An 18,718-nucleotide genomic window follows, 5' to 3' on the forward strand; every position below is an offset into this window, starting at 1 on the left:
TATTTTCGTATATCTGGAGTCCAAAGTGGCGAATTTTCGCAGACACATGCCACCACCGTCACGAGAGAGCTCTACGACAATTTGTTCAGCAAATCTTCTAATGTTGCCTGTGTGATTAGTTAAGTTAATAGTACCAAAAGTCTGCAAGATCCCACCTTGTCAGGTCCTTTCCAAGGTTCTCAGCAGAATCATCTGCAGACTGCACTTTCGCAATCAAGCCCAACTCTGATCCACATACAAGTTTTGGAATGAAGACTGTTTCGCGATGGCAACGGGCTCTGTCCATATTGTCGCACGGCCTTTGAGATCGCAGTACTGGTGCTTGGGCCTGAGCCCAGAAACTCTCAAGCTTGTAGCAAGCCCGGCTCGACGATGGCAGCTCCAGCTCGACAGAGCTTTTGTCACAAGAGAAAAGGTCATCGTGATAAATCCCAGAACCGATGTTGATTCGTCAAAGCTGGGTAACTACTGCGCATGTCTGGCAATGGCCAAATGGCACGGACAAGGCTGAAGCTGCAAGTCCCTCCCGCGGTCGTGATCTAGTGAGCTATAGCGTGGACCGTTGATGGCATGGACATTTTTCTCCAACCTCGACATGGCCTAGAAGCCATCTTTTGTTTACTCAGGATCTCGCAACTGCCCATGGATGGGGCGGGGAACAGCATGCTAGTTGATGACCAAAGCTCACGCTGGTTTTGTACCAAATCCAGAGCCCGTCGTCTCGTTACCGAGGTAATCAATATGCCAAAACGAGGAAATATGAGAGTCGTCGAATACTGCCTACTTAGCTATAGATGTAAGAGATGACTCTTCATTCTTCCTGACCACGAGAATCCAGGATTTCCTCCATCTCTCCACCCCATTTTTCCTCAAGGTACCCTTTACGCTCCCGCCTCGAACCCTCCCGCCACCCACCATGAAGCTCTCTTCCTTCCTCACGGCCCTCATCACGGCCCTCGCCGCCCCTGCCGCCGCGGCCCCCGCCAATGTAACCATCACCACCGACGTGGCCCTTCTGAACTCGACCATCACCGTCCGGCAGGACGAGGGCCCGATGCCTGACGTCTGGTGCACGGTCCACCAACCCGATCTGCTCCTCAATTACAGGGTGATCGTCAGGAAGGTGTCCCGAGATGAGATTGGCGACTTGTGCCAGGTGCTCTGGAAGAAGCTCGCGAGGCATTGGTTCATCTGTACCGCCATCAACCCCTCTTGTGAACACGCCGAGGTCGTCCCCGGCGAGCCGTCCATCGAGTGGAAGTTCACGACCTGGCTCAGCTGCAATGCCGGCGCCATTGCGTCTGCGTACTGGGAGGCGACGAAGAACAAGTACGGGGCGATGGATCAGAGCGGTTGCAACTAGCTTTGGAGGTGTGCCCCGGGGGCGCGTGGGCTACTGAATTGGCACATCGTAATTTTACTGGGGTTTTGCTTATTTTCTGATGAGTGTGCGGTTCCATCAAATTGTTGTTCATAATGTGGTAGGTACAAAAGGATAATGACTAGTGCCTCTATAATTATTCAATCAATCTAATTCAATCAATCGAGGTTCCTTGACGCTCAAATTGAATAGCAATAACGAAGCCACATCAAATTCTCAGACTCCAAATGTGCTTGTGATATTCGTCCACGGTGCTGTCCCTGGCCCGGCTTCGCCTTATTAGGATCACGGCGACAGCCAAGCAAACGGCAGAGTGCAGCGCAGCCAGTCAACCTGTCCGGCTTGCCTACGCCCCTGTCATGCTGAATGTTTTCCACTCGCAATAGACCGTGACGTATAGACCTTCGCAATGTCGACGCGAGTTGGGTGTTTTCACCTAAGTCCTATGCCCTGTAACAAAATCGCATAGTATTCGCCTCTAACGTGGCCGTGACCGATTGTTCGTTTGTCAGCGCCCTGGGACCTTACTCAGCAGGTCGATGATTTGTTCAGCAGGCCTGCATGTTTGTAGATAAGCCTGCCAGGCGTTCAGCCTCAAATGCAACGACGTCCCGATTGGTGACACGTGCTGTAGTCTAATACCTGACACACATCAACGAATACCGGACTACAACGCCGGCACAAAGCAGAGAATTTTCAATCAACATGTACCTCCGAACCGAACGCTGAGTCAAATAGAGAATTCCGAACTACAGTCTAAGTGGAGGTCTGCTCGCAGGAAGGTGGCGGGATGAGTAGATCTTATTGAAATGATCCGATATGCGCCCGGCAAAATAAGACAAGAGATACGAGGAAGCAGCGCCGAAATGCAGCGTACAAATTGGATATAGACCCAGAAACCCCAACCCATCCCCCAAACACGCCCGACCACGACCATGACCATGACCATGCCCATCCGCCTCCCAGCCTAGGACCTCCGCCTGACCCCGATCTCGAGCCCCAGCGGCTTCCTCAGGAAGCCCTCGCGCGTCTCCATCACCTCCTGGCGCAGGAAGACATCATACCTCCTCGCCCACGTGGCGACGATCAGCTTCATCTCCATCTCGGCGACGTTGCGGCCGACGCAGGCGCGGGGCCCATAGCTGAAGGGGATGAAGGCGTTCTTCTGGCGGGGGGTGACGGCGTCCCACCTCTCGGGGCGGAACTCGTCGGCGTCGGGCCCCCAGATCTCGGTGGAGTGGTGCATGGTGTAGGAGGGGACGGACAGCACGGTGCCGGGGGGGAAGTAGTGGCCGCGGATGGTGACGCCGCGGGGGGCGTCGGCGGGGATGAGGCGGGGCAGGCCGATGCCGCTGGTGGAGTGGTGGCGCAGGGCCTCGTTGATGACGTTCTGCAGGTAGGGCAGGTTGGCGACCTGGTCGTAGGTGGGGACGGCGTCGGCGTCGGGCAGGGCGCGGTCGAGCTCGGCCTGCAGCTTGCCCAGGACGCCCGGGGTGCGGGCGACGTGGTAGAGCAGGGCGCAGGAGGAGTTGGAGGTGGTGTCGGAGCCGGCGATGAGCTGGGTGAGGGCCTCGGCGGTGAGCTCCTCGCGGCCGAGGGGCTCGCCCTTGTCGTCGCGGCCCTCCATGAGGCGGGCGAGCAGGTCCTTGCGGTCGATGGCGGGGGGGCTGTCGAGGCGGCCCTTGACGCGGGCGATGGCGATGCCGGCGAGGGCCTGGACGGCGGCGGCGCCCTGGCTGAAGAAGGGGTCGGGCAGCCAGGGGGCCCAGGGCTTGAGCTGGGGCAGGCAGCCGAGGGCGGCGCTGACCTCGCCGCGGCGGTTGAGGATCTCGATGGCGGGGGCGTAGATGGGGGCCGAGTCGGGGCTGGAGCGCACCTCGGCCAGGTCCTCGCCGCGCTCGAGCATGCCGAAGGGGGCGCCGAAGGCGAGGTCGCCGATGACGTCGAAGGCGAGGTAGTTGAACCACTTGAGGCAGTCGAGGTGGGCGGTGTTGTCGGCCCCGCGCGCGACGAGGTCGTCCCAGCGCCTGACAAACAGCTCGAGGTTGGAGTGGATGTAGGGCTCGAACTGGGAGATGGACTTGAGCGAGAAGGTGTGGCTGACGATCTTGCGCTTGCGCGAGTGCTCTGCCCTGTCGCGGGTGTTGAAGAGGCCGCGCTGGATGGACACGAAGGCGTCGTAGAACTCGCTGTGGGGGTTGGTGTGTGAGCAGGCAGGCAGGCAGGCAGGCAGAAGAGAAGAGAGACAGACTCACCTCTTGAGGAAGCCGTTGCCGTGGCCGTAGATGGCGTTGATGGCCTCGTCGTCGGCGACGCTGACGTGGTTGGGCTGGATGCGCACGACGGGCCCCAGCCTCTTGTGGGCCTCGTCGACGGTCAGGTAGCGGTCGCCGCGGCGGCAGACCATGAGCAGCCACAGGTTCGAGAACTGGGCGGGGAAGGGGGCGGGGATGTGTCGAAGGTGGGCGTAGGTGACGAGGTAGGGGAAGAGGTACCACGCCGCCAGCAGCACCGGGGCCGCCAGCAGCGCCCACGGCGACACGAACAGGTTGACTACGGCCATTGTCGACTGCCTGTGGACCACCTTGGTGTTGTTGTTGGAGAACCACTCGGGGGCTCTTGAAAGTACTCGAGTATTTATTTCAATGCCCTCTCCCGGCCAGGCCATGACACGGGCCCCACCCATGCTCCATGCTCCGCTCCGCGCCCTGAGCCGAACCCCACACTCCCAAAGCAGCCGTCCTCGGGCCTGCCTGTCCAGTCAGAGCAGAGCCATTTGCTGTGTCTTGGCGGATGTGGGAGAAAAGCATCTCGGCCCAGCATCTCGGGAGAGGCTGCCCTCGGTCCTCGCCATGTCCTCGCCCTGCCCTCGCCCTGCGCACACAGACACATGTCAATGCCAGTCAAGACGAGACCATCATGTCTCTTCATGCTGTGAGACCCCAGAGTACTAGATCATTCGGATCGTGGCCTGCGGATCATGCACCCGACCGGAAGCCTCGCTTCACGACACACACACAGAGATGCGGGGGAGATTCGACCGAGCCAGCCCCACGGCCGGATCTGTCAAACGGCAGACCGTCAAGGCTGTCCCGTGGGGTTTGGCCCCTTGGCCGCCCCAGCCCGGCATTCAGGCGCGGTACATACTCACCTAGGTACAGGTAATATGTAGCTGGGAGGCATGCCAGATATACGCAACTCGCTGGGTCTTGGTGCACCTGCACCCTCTCGCGACGCGAACTTTGTCCACTTAGCCACGCTCGCTCTCGCTCTTCATGCCTGCGCTGACCGCCCTGCCAGTGCCATTTTTTTTCGGCCATTTTGAGGCTCCACCAGGGCTGCCCCGGCCCGGAGCATAGCAGCAAAATGTGACGTGGCTACGTCATTTCCCGGCTGTTTCTTCGGGAGAGCAACGTGCAGCGACTCAAAACGGGCGGGTCAACCCCATTGTTATTCCCGGGTTTTAACCTCGACTGTGTTCTCTTGCCTCTGCCATCAACAACGCAGGATGGAATCTTATGCACTCTGCATTGTGGGTATAGAGTCAGGAACTCAGAAGCCAGGTGTTTAGCTTTACGAGGATAAGTTGTGCACACAAAGGTAAGTAAATATCACAAAGTGTTGACTGAGGCATTTCATTCGTGGCTCCTTCACCGCATACATAATCTTTCAATAATCACTCCCAGGCCTTCCTCCATCACAGAAGATGTCAGCTTCAACTATTATCAACCCCGTTCTCTTCATTTGACAGAGTGTCCTGAAGGCTGTCACCTGCACCAGGTCATCGGTCCAAATGTGATCTAGGACTAGCAGCACTTAGTATTGTGCGAGTTGCTAACTATAAATCCACGGATCTGGCAGTCGCGTAATAGTAAGCTGAGTGCCATTCTTAGTTACCCACATAACACCCCAGATGCACTGCTCGGGCCGCGAAACGTGGTGAAGGGGTCACAATGGGCAGGTTCTAAGCATTGGTTAGCAAAGTCAAATCCTCACTGTTCAGCGCCGGCCAGAGCAGACTCACTCAACAATTGGTCCGATCTGTCAGCACTATCTTTCAGTCCCGACCATGCCTCCACTACCTGTGACCTCGAATATGTCTCACCGTCGCATTGCACCCGCGGTAAGCTTTCCCCAGCTCTGCTTTTCGGTGAAGGGTTCCATCCCAACCCCAAGGACTGGTGGCTTCTTCTCACCGGAGCTCCGGGAGTCGGCACCGACCAGGAACCTGAGCGCGTCAGATTGTGACACATAGCACGGTAAGAAGAGCATGCACAGCATGCTTTGGTAGTTCGGACGGGATTCATATTGCATGTGGTATCGAACAATCCGCCATCCCACCATAGCGTAGCGTCGCACCATCATTCCGACCGGCCACACCCCTGTGTTTGAGCCCAGGTGCCTCTAGCGGCCTCAGATACACTCTCGATGTTGACAGTTGGCTAGTGCAGCAAGCAAAAGCAAAGGGCCAAGGGACAGTCAAGTCTCTTGTTTCCTCCTCCTGGCGGCGCGAGGGGGATTTTTAAGGTTCACCCCGTCTTCCCTTATTATTAGCTGACCGACCAACAAGACCGACCGGCCTGTACTGTGTATTCAAAGCTGCCATGTTCGATGTTGTGTGACGCGACGCGGGCCTGTTCCAAGTTGCTTTGTGCATTGACTGCCACGCCCTGCAAGCGCCCCCGGTAAACTTCACTTCTCTCCGACGACATCTCATGCTGACCGTGACGCGCCGCGAATCGATGGAAACTTCTTTCGCGCTCACAACACACCCAGAGGCCGTCCGTATCGCAAACAACCTCCTCCGCCTCTCCCGGGGCCGCTGCGGAACCCCGCGTGGACCTCAGAGGTCCAGCATTGACACGCAGACGCAGTGATGGATCAGCCCGAACATGATGGTGCTGTCGAGGACCCGGCGACCATCCCGCGCTCCGAATCGCGTCTCAAGAGGTTGTCCGGCGTGACTGCCAACCGCCTGTCCATACCGTTCTCTCTCTTCTCGTTCAGGTCCTCACGCACGTCAGACAGCGAAGTCAAGAGGCTGTCTAAGCAACAGAATGGCGGGGCAAAGAGCTCCCAGCCAAGTGAATCCACCAGGACATCGACAACGACCGAACCACTGCCAGACGAGCAGGATGCTGTCGGCCAACTACCGGCCCTCCCCGTACTTGGAACGTCGCGCGGGGGCTACCTGAGATCACTGCTGTCGCTCTTCTCAGATGGCCACGATCACGACGGGAGATCCACCCAGACAGCCACGCCCGTATCAGTGCACACGCCCCTGAGCGACATCAGCCCGTGGCCGAGAAGCCTGGGCCTGTACGAGTATGATCTGAACTCACCCGTGATATACAGGTTCTCCAAGAACCACCAGCTCTACATCGGATGGCCCGATGTTGTCAACCCGCCGCCAGAGGCCCTCGTCGAGTTCGAGACCGAGACCCTGCCGCTGTTGGAACAGGACCTGCGGGGGATCTGCGCACACCTCAGCCAGCAGGACATACGCATCACGTATGAGCTGCGCATGTCGGGCCACGCAGACCTCACGGCCGGCACGGTGACCCTGGCACCGACAGTCTGGATCCTCTACAGGTCATACACCCTGGCAGGCAACGTGGTCACGGCAGCCGCGCTGAACCAGGTCGCCCTGGGGCTGGACTACCTGCAGACGGACATCGAGATCCACGAGGGGGGCGGGCGGATCGAGGCGAGCAGCGACCGGAAGCTGGTCGACGTGGACCTGGACCTGGACGCCGCCGCCGACGACGCCAGCACCAACAACAGCGCGAGCAACAGGGACAGCATCCAGCTGTCCAACGGGGCCGTGCTCTCCGTGCACGTCGAGAGCTGCCGGGGCAGGGACACGGCCTGCGGCGCGCTGGTCTGCGTCACGGTGCAGGAGGACAAGCTGCGCACGCAGCAGAGCCTGTGCCGGCTGGGCGGGCTGCTCAAGATCAACGGCCGGTACGTGCTGGGCGTGACGACGGCGCACGCGATGCTGGACAGCAGCGGCATCTTCAAGGACTCGTTCGACGGCGGCGGCGGCGGCGACGGCGACGGCGACCTGCGCACGCCCAAGGGCAAGGCCGTCGACCGCGACGCCATCGTGCTCGAGGCCGGCGAGGTCGAGCCCGGCGCCTGGCAGCCCGCCACGCGCGACGCCGCCATCGACTTCCTGGGTATATCCATGAACTCGCGCGGCGACGTGGCCCTCAACCGCGCGCGGCCCCAGAACGCCACCGACTTTGCCATGCTGCGCCTGCGCGACGTCCCGCCTGGCATCCGGAACCGGTACGTGCCGCCCGGGTCCGACGCGCCCGTCACCATCAGGTCGACCGCGTCCGCGAGCTCGTCCGCGCTCGACGAGGGGCCGGTGTATCTCCTGGGCGGTGCGGGCCGCGTGGCTGATGCGCAGCTCGTCTGGGGCTCGGTGTGCTTTATCATCCGGGGGAGGAACTTCCGCGTCCGCAGGGTGCAGACCGCTCAGCCATTGGGCAAGTAAAACCCACAGTAAAAGTCCCCGTCTGCATGCAGCGTGATCTTGCTGACAACTGGTTCCAAACAGGCCCTGCCGCCTCGGGATCATGGGTGGTAAAAGGCGAGGTCCTCTACGGCGTCATCATAGCCGTCTACAAGGACGAGCCCTTCGCCCTGATGATGACGGCCGAGCGCCTCTTCGAGAGCATCCTGGGCTCCGCCTTCTCCGTGCGCACCGTCGAGCTGTGGGACGGCGTCCTCCCCGAGGCGGAGAAGCCCGAGGCGCGCGTGGGGCGCACCCGCTCCGCGACGACGGCGACCACAGAGGCCTCCTCCTCAAAGACCGCCCCGAAGCGCGACTCGAGCACGCGCACCAACGGCACCCGCGCCCAGACGGAGTCGTCGCGCCCCTCGACCCTGACGCGCAGCTCGACGACGCAGGTGCGCGACTTCCAGCTCAAGGCCGACGGGCCCGGCGGCGATGGCGGTGGCGGTGGCGGGGGGGACCCGGCCGAGGTGCTGGGCTTGCACCCGGCGCTCCGGGGCCAGGAGGCGCGCGACAAGAGGGCCGCGAAGCGGGCCTCGATGGGCAGCCGCGCGGGCAGGCTGCTGGCCCCGTCGGCACAGGTCAGGAGCTACCTGGACAAGAAGCTGCCGATGCTCGTGCGCCGGGCGAGCAAGGGCAGGGACAAAGGTAAGGATAAGGGCAAGAAGGTTGATCGCGGGACTCCGACCGAGGGTGCGTGAGATGACTGACTGCAAGACAATGGCGGTCTGGTGTTGTGTGTGTTTGGATGATTTTGATACCCATGCCAGGCCGGGACCTTGAGATTCTCGAAAGCAGCCTGTGTATTACTTGGAACAGTCAGTTTGTGACGGTTATGTATGTTTTACGGTACTCCTTTGATTCGGTATACCTTGGCTCTAAGGGCGTTGAAACTGCGGGAACTCGGGGCTTGATACCATTTGTGAAAAGAGAAAACACCTGGCCCGTGGTGTAACTAGAAAGGAGCACAGAAGGATACTGTGCGGCGCCCTCTTTGGAATTAGCATCTGCAATCTGACATATCGATTTGCCCATACCCTCTCTATATAGCAGTCCTGACGGAAAATCTGCTCCAGCTCCTGATCTTCGCTCCAAAGCAGTAGAACGTCACTGGCGCGAAAAGCATGACGATACACAGAAACGCTAGCAACGAAGTCCCCCACGGTATGCCGAGATGGTCGTACATGATATTGGACCAGAGCGGGAATGAGCATGCGATCAGGCTCCGGACGATGACATGAATTGACATGGCCGAGTTGGCACTGCCGGTATGATGTGTTAGCCACTTGCCACGGGCCCCGTAGAAGTGCATCCGCAACATTCAGAAACACAGCAGATGAGGTAATGACAGAAAAGGTCTTGCTTGTACTTACTGATGCTGATAGACATCTACAAGATACACAATGCCGGTGATGAAGATGAGTAGCAGTCCGTACCCGATCATATAGCTCGCGATCACCTGGCAGATCCAGTGTACGTTCCCGGACCAGCCAAACCAGAACAAGGATGGGGGGAGCAGTCCAGCACCGAGGATCATGGGGGGCAAACGCCACTCGGGCTCCGTCATTCCGTTGTTCGCGAGGACTCTCTTCTTGTAGTACGTCATCGTGTAGAGCGAGCAGGTGAGGAACGCCGAGATGACCCCAAGGAGCACCGCGAGGAACGGCAGGTCGCTCATCGGGACTGACCACCCGCGCTGCTGGTACGCGGCGGGAAACGCCTGGAAAGACAGATACAGGATGCCATATACCAGCGTGAGATACGCCGTCAGGATGACCAGGATGGGCTCCTGCACGATGATGCGCACCGGCTTGGTGAGATATCGCTGGGCGATATCGTGCAGCTCGATCGGTGTCTCCTCAGACTTGGCATGCAGCGCCCAGTTCCTGGTCTCGAAGCGCAGCCTCCTCGCCTTGAGCTGCAGGATCTTCCGGCTCGACGTCTCCCTCACGGTGAAGAGCGCAGCGAAGCAGAGGACCCCGGCAAAGATCAGGGTCACCCACGCCGTCCACCGCCAGTGAGCCTCATAGGACAGGAACGCGCCGGCCACGGGGGCGACGGTGGCGCCGAGGTTGATGGACATGCCCGAGGAGGCGAGCGCGACGCCGCGGGGGATGGGCTCGTACAGCTCGAAGTACGTCCCCGACACGACGGCGAAGGCGCCGCTGCCGAACGCGCCCGCGAAGAACCTGCAGACCAGCACCGTCCTCACGTTGCCGCCGAGCGCGATAGGGATCTGGAACACGGACATGCCGGCCATGGCGACGCAGAGCGGGAGCAGGTGGCCGTACAGCTCCGAGATGGGCCCGAAGAAGATGGGCCCGGCGAAGAAGCCCAGGATCCACAGGGAGACGCCCAGCTGTCCCACGATCAGCGGCACGCCGAACTCCTCGGCGAAGATGTGCTCCGCCGGCGCGAAGACGCTGGACCCGAAGGATACGCATGTCACCATCGCCGACGTGACTATCACGAAGAGGACCTTGCGGCGTGCGGGCCAGTTCCTTGGGCGTTCTGGGTCGTCTGGTCCGTCCCAGTCCACGACGTTGGGGTCGTTGTCGTCGTTGTCGTTCGCATCGTTGTGGCGCGACTTCTCGGCGGGATCGACTCTTTGATGTCCGTGTAGTCGTACTTCATTGCCAACTTCAAGATCCTGGTCGGAAGACTCGCCAGCAGTGTCGGGGCTAGAATCGAAGGCATCCCTCAGGGGCTGGCAGGTTGGGGGCGTTCGGTCTCCCGCTAGGGTCGGGGCGGCAGATATTGGTGTGTCCATGGCGGAGGTGACTGCTTCCTGCCTTGCTTTCTGGCAGGATTCATCGAGACTGTTTCACTAAAAGACGTAGTGTACATCAGTCTGAAGCCCACTCCGGTTTTCCCCTTTTCCCACTTAGGGGAACAGACGGCTTTTCAAGCCCGGCGACTTCGGTGGAGCTCCGGGTTGCGGCAACAATTTGTGGAGCCCAGCGGCCGGGTTTGCCACGGGTATAACGGGGCATCGGGCGTCATTCTCGTGATGTTGGAATGAGCTCATGAGGATGGTATGATGTTGGTCTGTGTGAATTCCTTGTGAATTGGTGTCTCGGTCCATACGGCCCGAGGAAGTTTTTCGGCGCCTTGGTGTGGGTAGTAAACGAGACGCAACTCCGGTTAGGAAGACAAACGCCTCCTCCAAGTGCAGTTGTGAATTCTCATGAAGTAAATTGTTAGCAATTCAAGTACCGACAAGAGACTTGGCCGCCGATCAACTTGTCAAGTTCTCAGCGCTACTGCTGCAGGTCCTTGCATTGAGTCACGCCAAGGTGGCATACTTGGAGCGGTATCGCAAGGACTAGTTGGCCCAGCAATTCTTGGAGACCTTTTACGGGGATTTCAGACGCTCTAGTGTAGAGTACTCTCTTTACTTCTAAGTCGTGTCAAGTAGTGGACATTTTGATCGACTCGGTCAAGTCTAGGGCAAGTCGTAAATAGGTCATGATTTGTCAGTAACTCTTTCCAAGATGGTCCATTCATAAGTTCGGCCGATATGGCAGATGCTTGGTTTCAATGCCAGTCAACTTAGGAGCAGCTCTCAGTCACAGGTGCAGCTCAGATGGTTCCAACCTCCATTCGAACGACCATGCCAAGCTTGAGGTCTTAATACACTATGTGCAATTTCAGTGTGGTCCCAAATTGAGGGCTGAGGCTACTTGAACAGCCGAGCAAGCACAAAATGTGTCCAACTTCCGATAGAAAATCCTATGATGAAGGGGAGAACGTATACTGTGATACGCTCCCACCTTACCTAGGTACCCTCATCTGCATGATGCAGTGATGGACTGTGTTCTATTTGTATTCTTTGAGTCCCTCTATCAGGGCGAAACTTTCACTCAAGGCTTAGGATAGCGTAGTAGGCATGTACAAGGATATATGGGCGAGTGTCAATTTCTTTTATCGGACAAATTGTATGTGTTGAAACAACACGGTCAACTGACCTCAGGAACGAAGCTGAAGGCCACCAACCCGAAGAACTCAGGAAATTAGTATTGCATGCAGATGCTTAAATATGCCCAGGTGGGCGACTCTTGGACAACGAGGCCCCAATCCACAATATCAGGCTGGGGTTTAATAACTTGAAAATCTCGATACTTACTAGTACGTCTTACCGAGTGATAAGACCTAAAAAGGCGCTACATACATTTTATGTAATGGGCATTAGGAACCGAATCACTTACTACCTAAAAGAAACACTACTGGCAGTCTTTTATCTCTTATGAAAAGTTGAAAAGACTAGAGACTCGTGGATTGAGTCACTTCAAAACAGATACCTAGATATTATTCCTTAAACAACACGAATATATGAGACTGGAGCATAAGGAAGTTAGGTCTCCAAGACATTGCTCATGTGATGCCGTCAGCAAGTGGTTTCGTTTTTAATCCCCATACATGTAAAATGTACGTGGCGCCTTCATACAGTGGTAAACGCTCAAGACCCAGCGTTTGAAGAAATATAGTGCCAATAACAGTGGAAAGAGAATACAGTACACGATGCCGTCAGCAACGAACAGTAAATTGGAACCAAGTTGAGAGGCTAATATCTTTCACCAGTAGTGCGCCGTGAGGAGAAATCAGAATATACATTTGGCAACTGTCGTACAAACTCTTTGAGCACATTTGAAGCCAAATAGACATGTCTGGTTCTAATAAGCACTGTACCGTATGTAAAATGTAGTACTAGTGGCTGATATCTAAGAATGCTGGAGACCGCTAGAGGACCGCATACTTGGATGGAACCACTCTTTTTATCCCATGTTCGAACAGGCACGCGATTGTTTCCTCACTACACTATTATTAGATCATTGCAGCGGCCCCAGCGGCCCCTCTGCCCTCCAGGGTTATCCACCGGTCAAGCGAAACATGAAGGAGCTTGATCAGGAATCTGCTTGCCAGGGCTGAGATAACCTATCACATGTGCCTTCATTTTTTCACCCCACGGCTACGTAACTTTTTGAGGTCGGCCTTGCTTAGACGGAGGGACGAAGGTGAACTGGTCTGCAATCATCGTTCATGTTCTTGGTATCAACATACATGACATCTGGATTCATACTAAAGTTAAGAAATCCAGTTGATAGAAAGGAAATTAGGGACCGAGGAATGTCTTCTTTTGGTGCACATGAATGGTGTTGTTCATCCTTCCTTGGCGGTTCGCGCAGGATGCGTTCAATGTTGATCATGAGTAATCAAACATCACCCCCTATGTAGATGCACGTGGCTTCCAAGGTTCACTGAATATTCGTCATTCCAGTTCGGACAGTCTTGATGTTCCGTGGAATCATTGATGCTATTTTGGGCGCTGTAATGGTCCAGACCTCCCAATACTGCAGTACACAAACAGAGAATACGGGAAATTCGGAGGACGGCCGCAGACACCAGGGATAATGCCTTTTGATTGAGCCACAACGGCGTTCATGCACAGTCGGGTCTATACCACCTTACCCCAGAATCTTCCATGTTCGCGACAATCGGCAGCTTTCCCAGCCATGTGCACCGTATCTTGGTCTCCAGAGTCAGCCGACTGGAATGTCTTCTTTCGGAACTGCAGGCTGACCGCTGGATATCAGTTGGGCCCGAGTCAGTATTTGGTGGTATCAGAGGCCTGAAACCTGCGAGCGGATCTGGGTGGTTCGTCCCAATGTCCTAGAAGGCTAAGAATGGAAGAAGATCTGGGGGGCGAGTCATTGACCAACCTTAAAACAAGGCTGTGAGCCGGCCGACCCAAGCATGTTTGTGTGGATCCAGCGCATGCCGAATCCATAGCCAAGGGCCACTGAGCCGGCCTGTTGGGAGCCCGCTTGATATCCGTTATCTGCGCCAGGCACAAGCTGTGAGCGACTCACGAGGCTCCTCTCCCCACACATCACATGGCCCTATACTCACCCTTGTCCCCAAGGCTGAGCCTCAAGGGGTGAGCTCAAGGGGACCCTAGAGCACCACAGCTCTCAGCCAACGACGTTGCACCCGCTGGAGGCGTGCCTGTCGAGAGCACGGGCATGACTCGATTAAAGATCTACGAAACGTGGGCAGTAAGCAAGAGAGCTGTCCGCTTACGGACAAGGAATGGAGCTGGCAATGCCTTCATTTCGCGCTCTCGGGGTCATCAGAGTCATATGGGCTCTGTCAAGGATGTGAGCTTCGTCCGGTCTTCTACATATTTAACAAGCCGGAGAGACTCATGGTTCATCGATGCTTGTCCTATAGCCAAGCCGCATCTTCCATTCTCTTAGAAACACATTCCCTTTCAGCATACAGTCCTTTTTGTGCTTGATTGCCAGGTACTTCACAGTCTTTCCCGCCGGTCTGTGCATTATTGTCCGATAACCTCTACCACGACATCATCCGCAAATCAGCGCCAGCCGCAAGGTCATACATATTTCACGATGCTTTTCACCAACTCAGCCGCCGTGCTCGCCCTGGTTGGCCTCGCCGCCGCGGCCCCCGCCAAGCAGGAGCCCAGAATGCTCTCTCACGATGACGTCCTCCTGCCCCGTGCCGATGGTGGCTATGACGTGATGAAGGACTGGGAGTGGACCGACATTGAGCGCCGCATGGAGAAGCAGGCCCGCGAGCGCGCCGAGGAGGAGAAGCGCGCCGCGCTGGCCGGCGAGACCGTTCCCGCCGGTGCCAGCGTCGGGTACGCGTCCAACCTCGAGCGCCGCTGCGACGAGACCACCGAGGTGCAGGTCCTCACCGACACCACATTCACCAACTGGGACGTCGCCATGTCTCCCGTCATCGGTGCCACTGGTGGCCAGGCCTCCGTCGCCGTCACCAAGGGCTACTCCATCGCCAACTCCATCACTGTGGGCGGCGGCGCCGAATACACGGTCCAGAAGGACATCTTCTCTGTCAGCATGAAGGTCGACTACTCGCACTCCTGGACCACCTCGGACACGCAGACCTTCACCTACTTCGTGTCCCCCGGCCAGTACGGCGTGGTTGTCAGCAACCCATACACCCGCAGGATCACGGGCAACTTTGTCTCAGGCTGCACCGACGGTCCCAGCTACGAGCCATACACCTCTGACTCCTACGAGGACCAGAACTACTCCGGCATGTCGTGGGTCGCAGGCCCCATCAGGCTGTGCAACAGCACCTCCTACCCCATCCCCTACTGTGTCGGAACTGGCAAGCACACCTAAGCGGCCTACTCTGAACTACACCTCTGTGAGGGGGCACTGGAGGTGTCCCTGGTCCCCTGCAGCATCTCACACAAGACACTTCCCTATCATGGAGCGTACGAGGACAACGGTCGTATCACCTTCTCTTGGCAATATGTTGGCCAACATGTACATGGTTTTCATGCGTATGATGTATATATTTTCAGCCCAAGGTTTATATCAATGACATACTAGTAGCAAGCAATTAAGCAAGCGAGCAAGCAAGCAAGCATGGCTTTTCTGCCTCCTGTGAAGCGTCCTTCCACATTTGGTGATGTATCGTAATTGGTCACTCTCGGTGTACTATCAACTTACAAAGTGACCGAGTGACTGACTAGATGTCGTTGATTTAGCCCCACTCTTGCAAAGGCTTGGGGTGGATATAGCATTATCACGAGTGGTACCTTTAATTTACTTGTACCCTCTTCCGGCGGGGGTTCACGGGGTGGACTTCATCCATTTACCCACGCTGAGTGGTAATCCGGTTCCCAAGTCTTCCACTGCGATGTAGATCCTGGGTAATCAGTCTCCAAGCTGCCAAACTTATGACATCAACAACCGGCCTCTGAGCGGTTCGTGGCTTGCTTTCCAGTTGTATCAATGGGATAAACTCTGATGTACTACCGTGGTACATGCTCATATAGAATCAACTGGGATTGGCCAAGAAATGATCGACGCGCTGCGCATGAGTCCTGCCGTAGTACTCGGTACCTGGACAGAGCCCCTTGAGCCCCTATGTTTTCTGCCTGGATCCCCTGCTCTCAGAACGGCAACCATCTGATGTTTACATTGTCACATATGAAGCTTGATTAAACATATCAAAAGCTTGTGATAATCAACTACATCACCTCATTCAAATCAAACAACCTATGCCGTCCACACGTAGATCGCACACAGCCAAGTCGTGGGCACTACTCCATAGTAGTGCACTCCCGAGGTCCGTACAGACCTGCTCACCTGCTCACTTGACAGGCCATGACTTGCAGCGTCAGGCGGGACATGACTGGCTGCAAGCGGCATTAGCCGGCGCCTGGCAGAAAATGGCCCCACAGCGGGTAGCATGTGTCCTGTGCCCTGTGCCTGCGCCTGTGACCCCCCAGGGCGCGCCTGGCTACGAGCCTACGACACACAACGGCCCGCCCAGCGGCGGCTGACTCGGATCCGCGAAGACCGGCCTGAGCGATTGATTGCCTGACCCTTTTCTCAGGGCCCTCCCTCACTGCCCCCGCCCACGCCCGTGCCCCCTGCCACCTTCTCTCGACTCTAATCCCCGGTGCGATCTTGGCGGGCCCCAATGTGTTAGCATGAGCGGGACAGCAATCACCGACGCGGAGAGCGCGGCCGTGGGACGAGACAGCACTGGCAGCGACATTCGGGGTGCCGGCGACCAGGGCGAGGCCGGGCCCGTCACCGGCGATGGAGGGGACGATGGAGATGGAGATGGAGATGACGATGCCGGCGGCGCCGGCGCTGGGTACCAGCCACTCTGGGTCCGGCTGGCCTGTATTGGGCTCGACTTCCTGACGCAGACGTACGATCAGATACGAATCGTGCCCGAGATCGTTCTCTTTGAACAGTTTGTCTGCCGATCGCACCACGCCGGCGACGGTAACGGTGGGCACTCCCTCCCGGGTGGGAGGATCCCGCACGAGCTGTGCAGGAGTCCGGATGTCCAGTACCAGCTGGCGCGGCTCAGGAGCTGGAAGGCCCTCTTTGACGGCATCGCAAGTAAGCTTAATGAGCTGCCCCCTGGGCCGGCGGGCCCGTGGAGAGGCTGCCTTGTCACTCACAATTTTCCGCAGTCCTTATTACAGCCATACCGATGGGTATCCTGGCTGACAGGGTCGGGCGAAAGAAGGTTATCGCTTCCAGCGTCCTGGGTCCCATCTTGCAACTTTGTTGGATACTCCTTGTCTGTGAGTCGATCTATTTCTGTTTCCGTAACTTTACAAAGGGTCGTGGCCCCTGCAAGGCATGAGCGCGAGGCAAAGCAAAACAAAACAAAACAATGATGCTCACCATCACGACGTCGCCCAGGCATGGGAGGACTGCAGGAACGAGGCATGAGCATGATCTGGGCTGGCTCAGCCTTTCTCCTCATGGGCAACCTGTCGTCGGCGAATGCCACGATATATGCAATGGCAGCCGACTCATGCCCTCCCGCACACAGGAGCCGCTATTTCTACTACCTGTATTCCACTTTCCTCGTCTGCGAGCTGTTTGCCCCGGCCCTGGCCTCCGTGACGCTCGAGAGGAATATACTTATTCCTTTCGGCGTCGGGCTTGCATCTCTGCTCACCTGCCTTCCGATCCTGCATGTGATGCCAGAGACGCATCGGGTGGGTGAGTCCCCGCTGGCCACTACGCACAGCCGACGCTCGTCGAGCTCGTCAGACAAGGATCAGAGCGAGGCTCGCGAGACAGACCAGCTTCTGTCTGCCCCAATAGACCCTGCAGGCGAGCCAGATGCACGGCCCCGGAGGAGCCTTTTGTCGGTGGTGAGGAATAGGAATATTCTGCTCGCCCTCTTCGTGCTTTTCATCGGCGCACTGAGGCAGGGGACCGTGTCCGTGTTGCTCCAGTACGCCGCGGTCCGGTTTGGCTGGCCGACATCACGGACTGCGATGTTGGTCTCGGTCATCGCTGCTAGCAATATCGTCCTGTTCCTCGTAGTCCTCCCGCAGACTGTCGCTTTTCTCACATCTAGGTGGCGCATCATGCCGCAGCTCATTGACTACAACGTTGTGTCCGCCAGTCTCGTCATTCTGACGGTCGGTGCAACGTTTATGGGCCTGGCCTCTTCGATGCATTGGCTCATCTGCGGTACGTGAACAGCTGCTCAGTCTGCACACCGGTTTCACATGGGACTTACACAATCCAGCTACCCTTCTCTTTGCAACCGGGTACGGGACCAGAGTTGCAGTATTGTCCCTCATCACGTCTTGGACCGACGAGGACACGCGCGCGAGCACTTTTGGAATTGCTCAGATTGTCGAAGGGGTCGGGCGAATGGCTGGCGACCCCATCTTGCTCAGAATATTTGCAAGGTCAATGCGCATGGATGGAATGCTTCAAGGCTTGCCTTTCTATGTTGCCGCTGTGAGTATTTATAACTCAATACTAAGCTTTCTGCTGCAAGGCGCTGACCATGGTCGAAAGGTCGGCTTCGGCTTAGCCGCTGTGGCATGGCGGTTTGTGAGAGTACGAGGCAGCCTAATGGACTGAATGATGAGGAGGGATTGCAGGATAATTCACCAATAAATGCCAAAAGAATATAAGATAAACCTAGATAACTCCTATGATTTCGCTTCAAGTGCAGGTATTCAACGAACGGAAATGCAGCTAGTCTTCCGGTAGCCAGGAAGGCCCATAAACCAGGCTGCTTATGCATATAAGTTCTGAAATCCTACCGGGACTGGGCAGGATTGAATCTCCAGATATAGCAATAACGCTATGTGAAAACAGCTCTTGACCCCTAGAAAAAGAATGAGTGCCTTGGGGCGTATGTCACATACAACTTACTTATAATCCATAGTAGTGTACTATTTAATATGTTTCAATGAGAAGAATTAAAGCTATGCGAAATAGTATAAAATAAATAATAAATTTAAATTAATAGTAGTT

The 18,718-nt window shown here is 56.8% G+C and overlaps 6 protein-coding genes across 6 annotated transcripts; 4 read left to right on the forward strand and 2 right to left on the reverse strand.

Annotated features, from left to right (window-relative positions):
• Window positions 1-916: 916 nt before the first annotated feature.
• KVR01_006949 (uncharacterized protein) lies at window positions 917-1,363 on the forward strand (the record flags this gene model as incomplete). The annotated part of the gene is made up of 1 exon (XM_044787582.1): window positions 917-1,363. One exon carries the CDS (start codon window positions 917-919, stop codon window positions 1,361-1,363), a length of 447 nt encoding a protein of 148 aa, XP_044644380.1.
• Window positions 1,364-2,009: 646 nt separating this feature from the next.
• On the reverse strand, window positions 2,010-4,636 carry KVR01_006723 (uncharacterized protein). The gene is made up of 2 exons (XM_044786425.1): window positions 3,637-4,636; window positions 2,010-3,570 (listed from the first exon to the last, which is right to left on the reverse strand). The coding sequence occupies exons 1-2, from the start codon at window positions 4,065-4,067 to the stop codon at window positions 2,349-2,351; spliced, it is 1,653 nt and encodes a 550-aa protein (XP_044644154.1). The 5' UTR covers window positions 4,068-4,636; the 3' UTR covers window positions 2,010-2,348.
• Window positions 4,637-4,891: 255 nt separating this feature from the next.
• KVR01_007084 (uncharacterized protein) lies at window positions 4,892-8,605 on the forward strand (the record flags this gene model as incomplete). The annotated part of the gene is made up of 4 exons (XM_044784243.1): window positions 4,892-4,981; window positions 5,243-5,252; window positions 5,361-7,875; window positions 7,947-8,605. Exons 3-4 carry the CDS (start codon window positions 6,258-6,260, stop codon window positions 8,603-8,605), a joined length of 2,277 nt encoding a protein of 758 aa, XP_044644515.1. The 5' UTR covers window positions 4,892-4,981; window positions 5,243-5,252; window positions 5,361-6,257.
• On the reverse strand, window positions 7,606-10,778 carry KVR01_007021 (uncharacterized protein). The gene is made up of 2 exons (XM_044785320.1): window positions 9,278-10,778; window positions 7,606-9,166 (listed from the first exon to the last, which is right to left on the reverse strand). Exons 1-2 carry the CDS (start codon window positions 10,672-10,674, stop codon window positions 8,947-8,949), a joined length of 1,617 nt encoding a protein of 538 aa, XP_044644452.1. The 5' UTR covers window positions 10,675-10,778; the 3' UTR covers window positions 7,606-8,946.
• Window positions 10,779-14,314: 3,536 nt separating this feature from the next.
• Window positions 14,315-15,076, forward strand: KVR01_006817 (uncharacterized protein; the record flags this gene model as incomplete). The annotated part of the gene is made up of 1 exon (XM_044788810.1): window positions 14,315-15,076. One exon carries the CDS (start codon window positions 14,315-14,317, stop codon window positions 15,074-15,076), a length of 762 nt encoding a protein of 253 aa, XP_044644248.1.
• Window positions 15,077-16,237: 1,161 nt separating this feature from the next.
• KVR01_006675 (uncharacterized protein) lies at window positions 16,238-18,473 on the forward strand. Its single transcript, XM_044794823.1, has 5 exons — window positions 16,238-16,822; window positions 16,897-17,010; window positions 17,132-17,917; window positions 17,976-18,193; window positions 18,254-18,473. Exons 1-5 carry the CDS (start codon window positions 16,399-16,401, stop codon window positions 18,317-18,319), a joined length of 1,608 nt encoding a protein of 535 aa, XP_044644106.1. The 5' UTR covers window positions 16,238-16,398; the 3' UTR covers window positions 18,320-18,473.
• Window positions 18,474-18,718: the final 245 nt, after the last annotated feature.

Source organism: Diaporthe batatas, assembly GCF_019321695.1.
Source record: "Diaporthe batatas strain CRI 302-4 chromosome Unknown Contig00007, whole genome shotgun sequence".
Lineage (NCBI taxonomy): Eukaryota > Fungi > Ascomycota > Sordariomycetes > Diaporthales > Diaporthaceae > Diaporthe > Diaporthe batatas.

What these genes read in the sequence shown, in the direction of transcription:
- KVR01_006723 (XM_044786425.1), bottom strand. Translation starts at nt 4,067, where the DNA reads ATGGGTGGGGCCCGTGTCATGGCCTGGCCGGGAGAGGGCATTGAAATA. An exon ending in GGCAACGGCTTCCTCAAGAG is followed by an intron (nt 3,571 to 3,636) that starts GTGAGTCTGTCT and finishes CAACCCCCACAG; the next exon opens with CGAGTTCTACGACGCCTTCG.
- KVR01_006675 (XM_044794823.1), top strand. Translation starts at nt 16,399, where the DNA reads ATGAGCGGGACAGCAATCACCGACGCGGAGAGCGCGGCCGTGGGACGA. An exon ending in CCTCTTTGACGGCATCGCAA is followed by an intron (nt 16,823 to 16,896) that starts GTAAGCTTAATG and finishes AATTTTCCGCAG; the next exon opens with TCCTTATTACAGCCATACCG. An exon ending in TGCCTTTCTATGTTGCCGCT is followed by an intron (nt 18,194 to 18,253) that starts GTGAGTATTTAT and finishes CATGGTCGAAAG; the next exon opens with GTCGGCTTCGGCTTAGCCGC.
- KVR01_007021 (XM_044785320.1), bottom strand. Translation starts at nt 10,674, where the DNA reads ATGGACACACCAATATCTGCCGCCCCGACCCTAGCGGGAGACCGAACG. An exon ending in GTAGATGTCTATCAGCATCA is followed by an intron (nt 9,167 to 9,277) that starts GTAAGTACAAGC and finishes TCATACCGGCAG; the next exon opens with TGCCAACTCGGCCATGTCAA.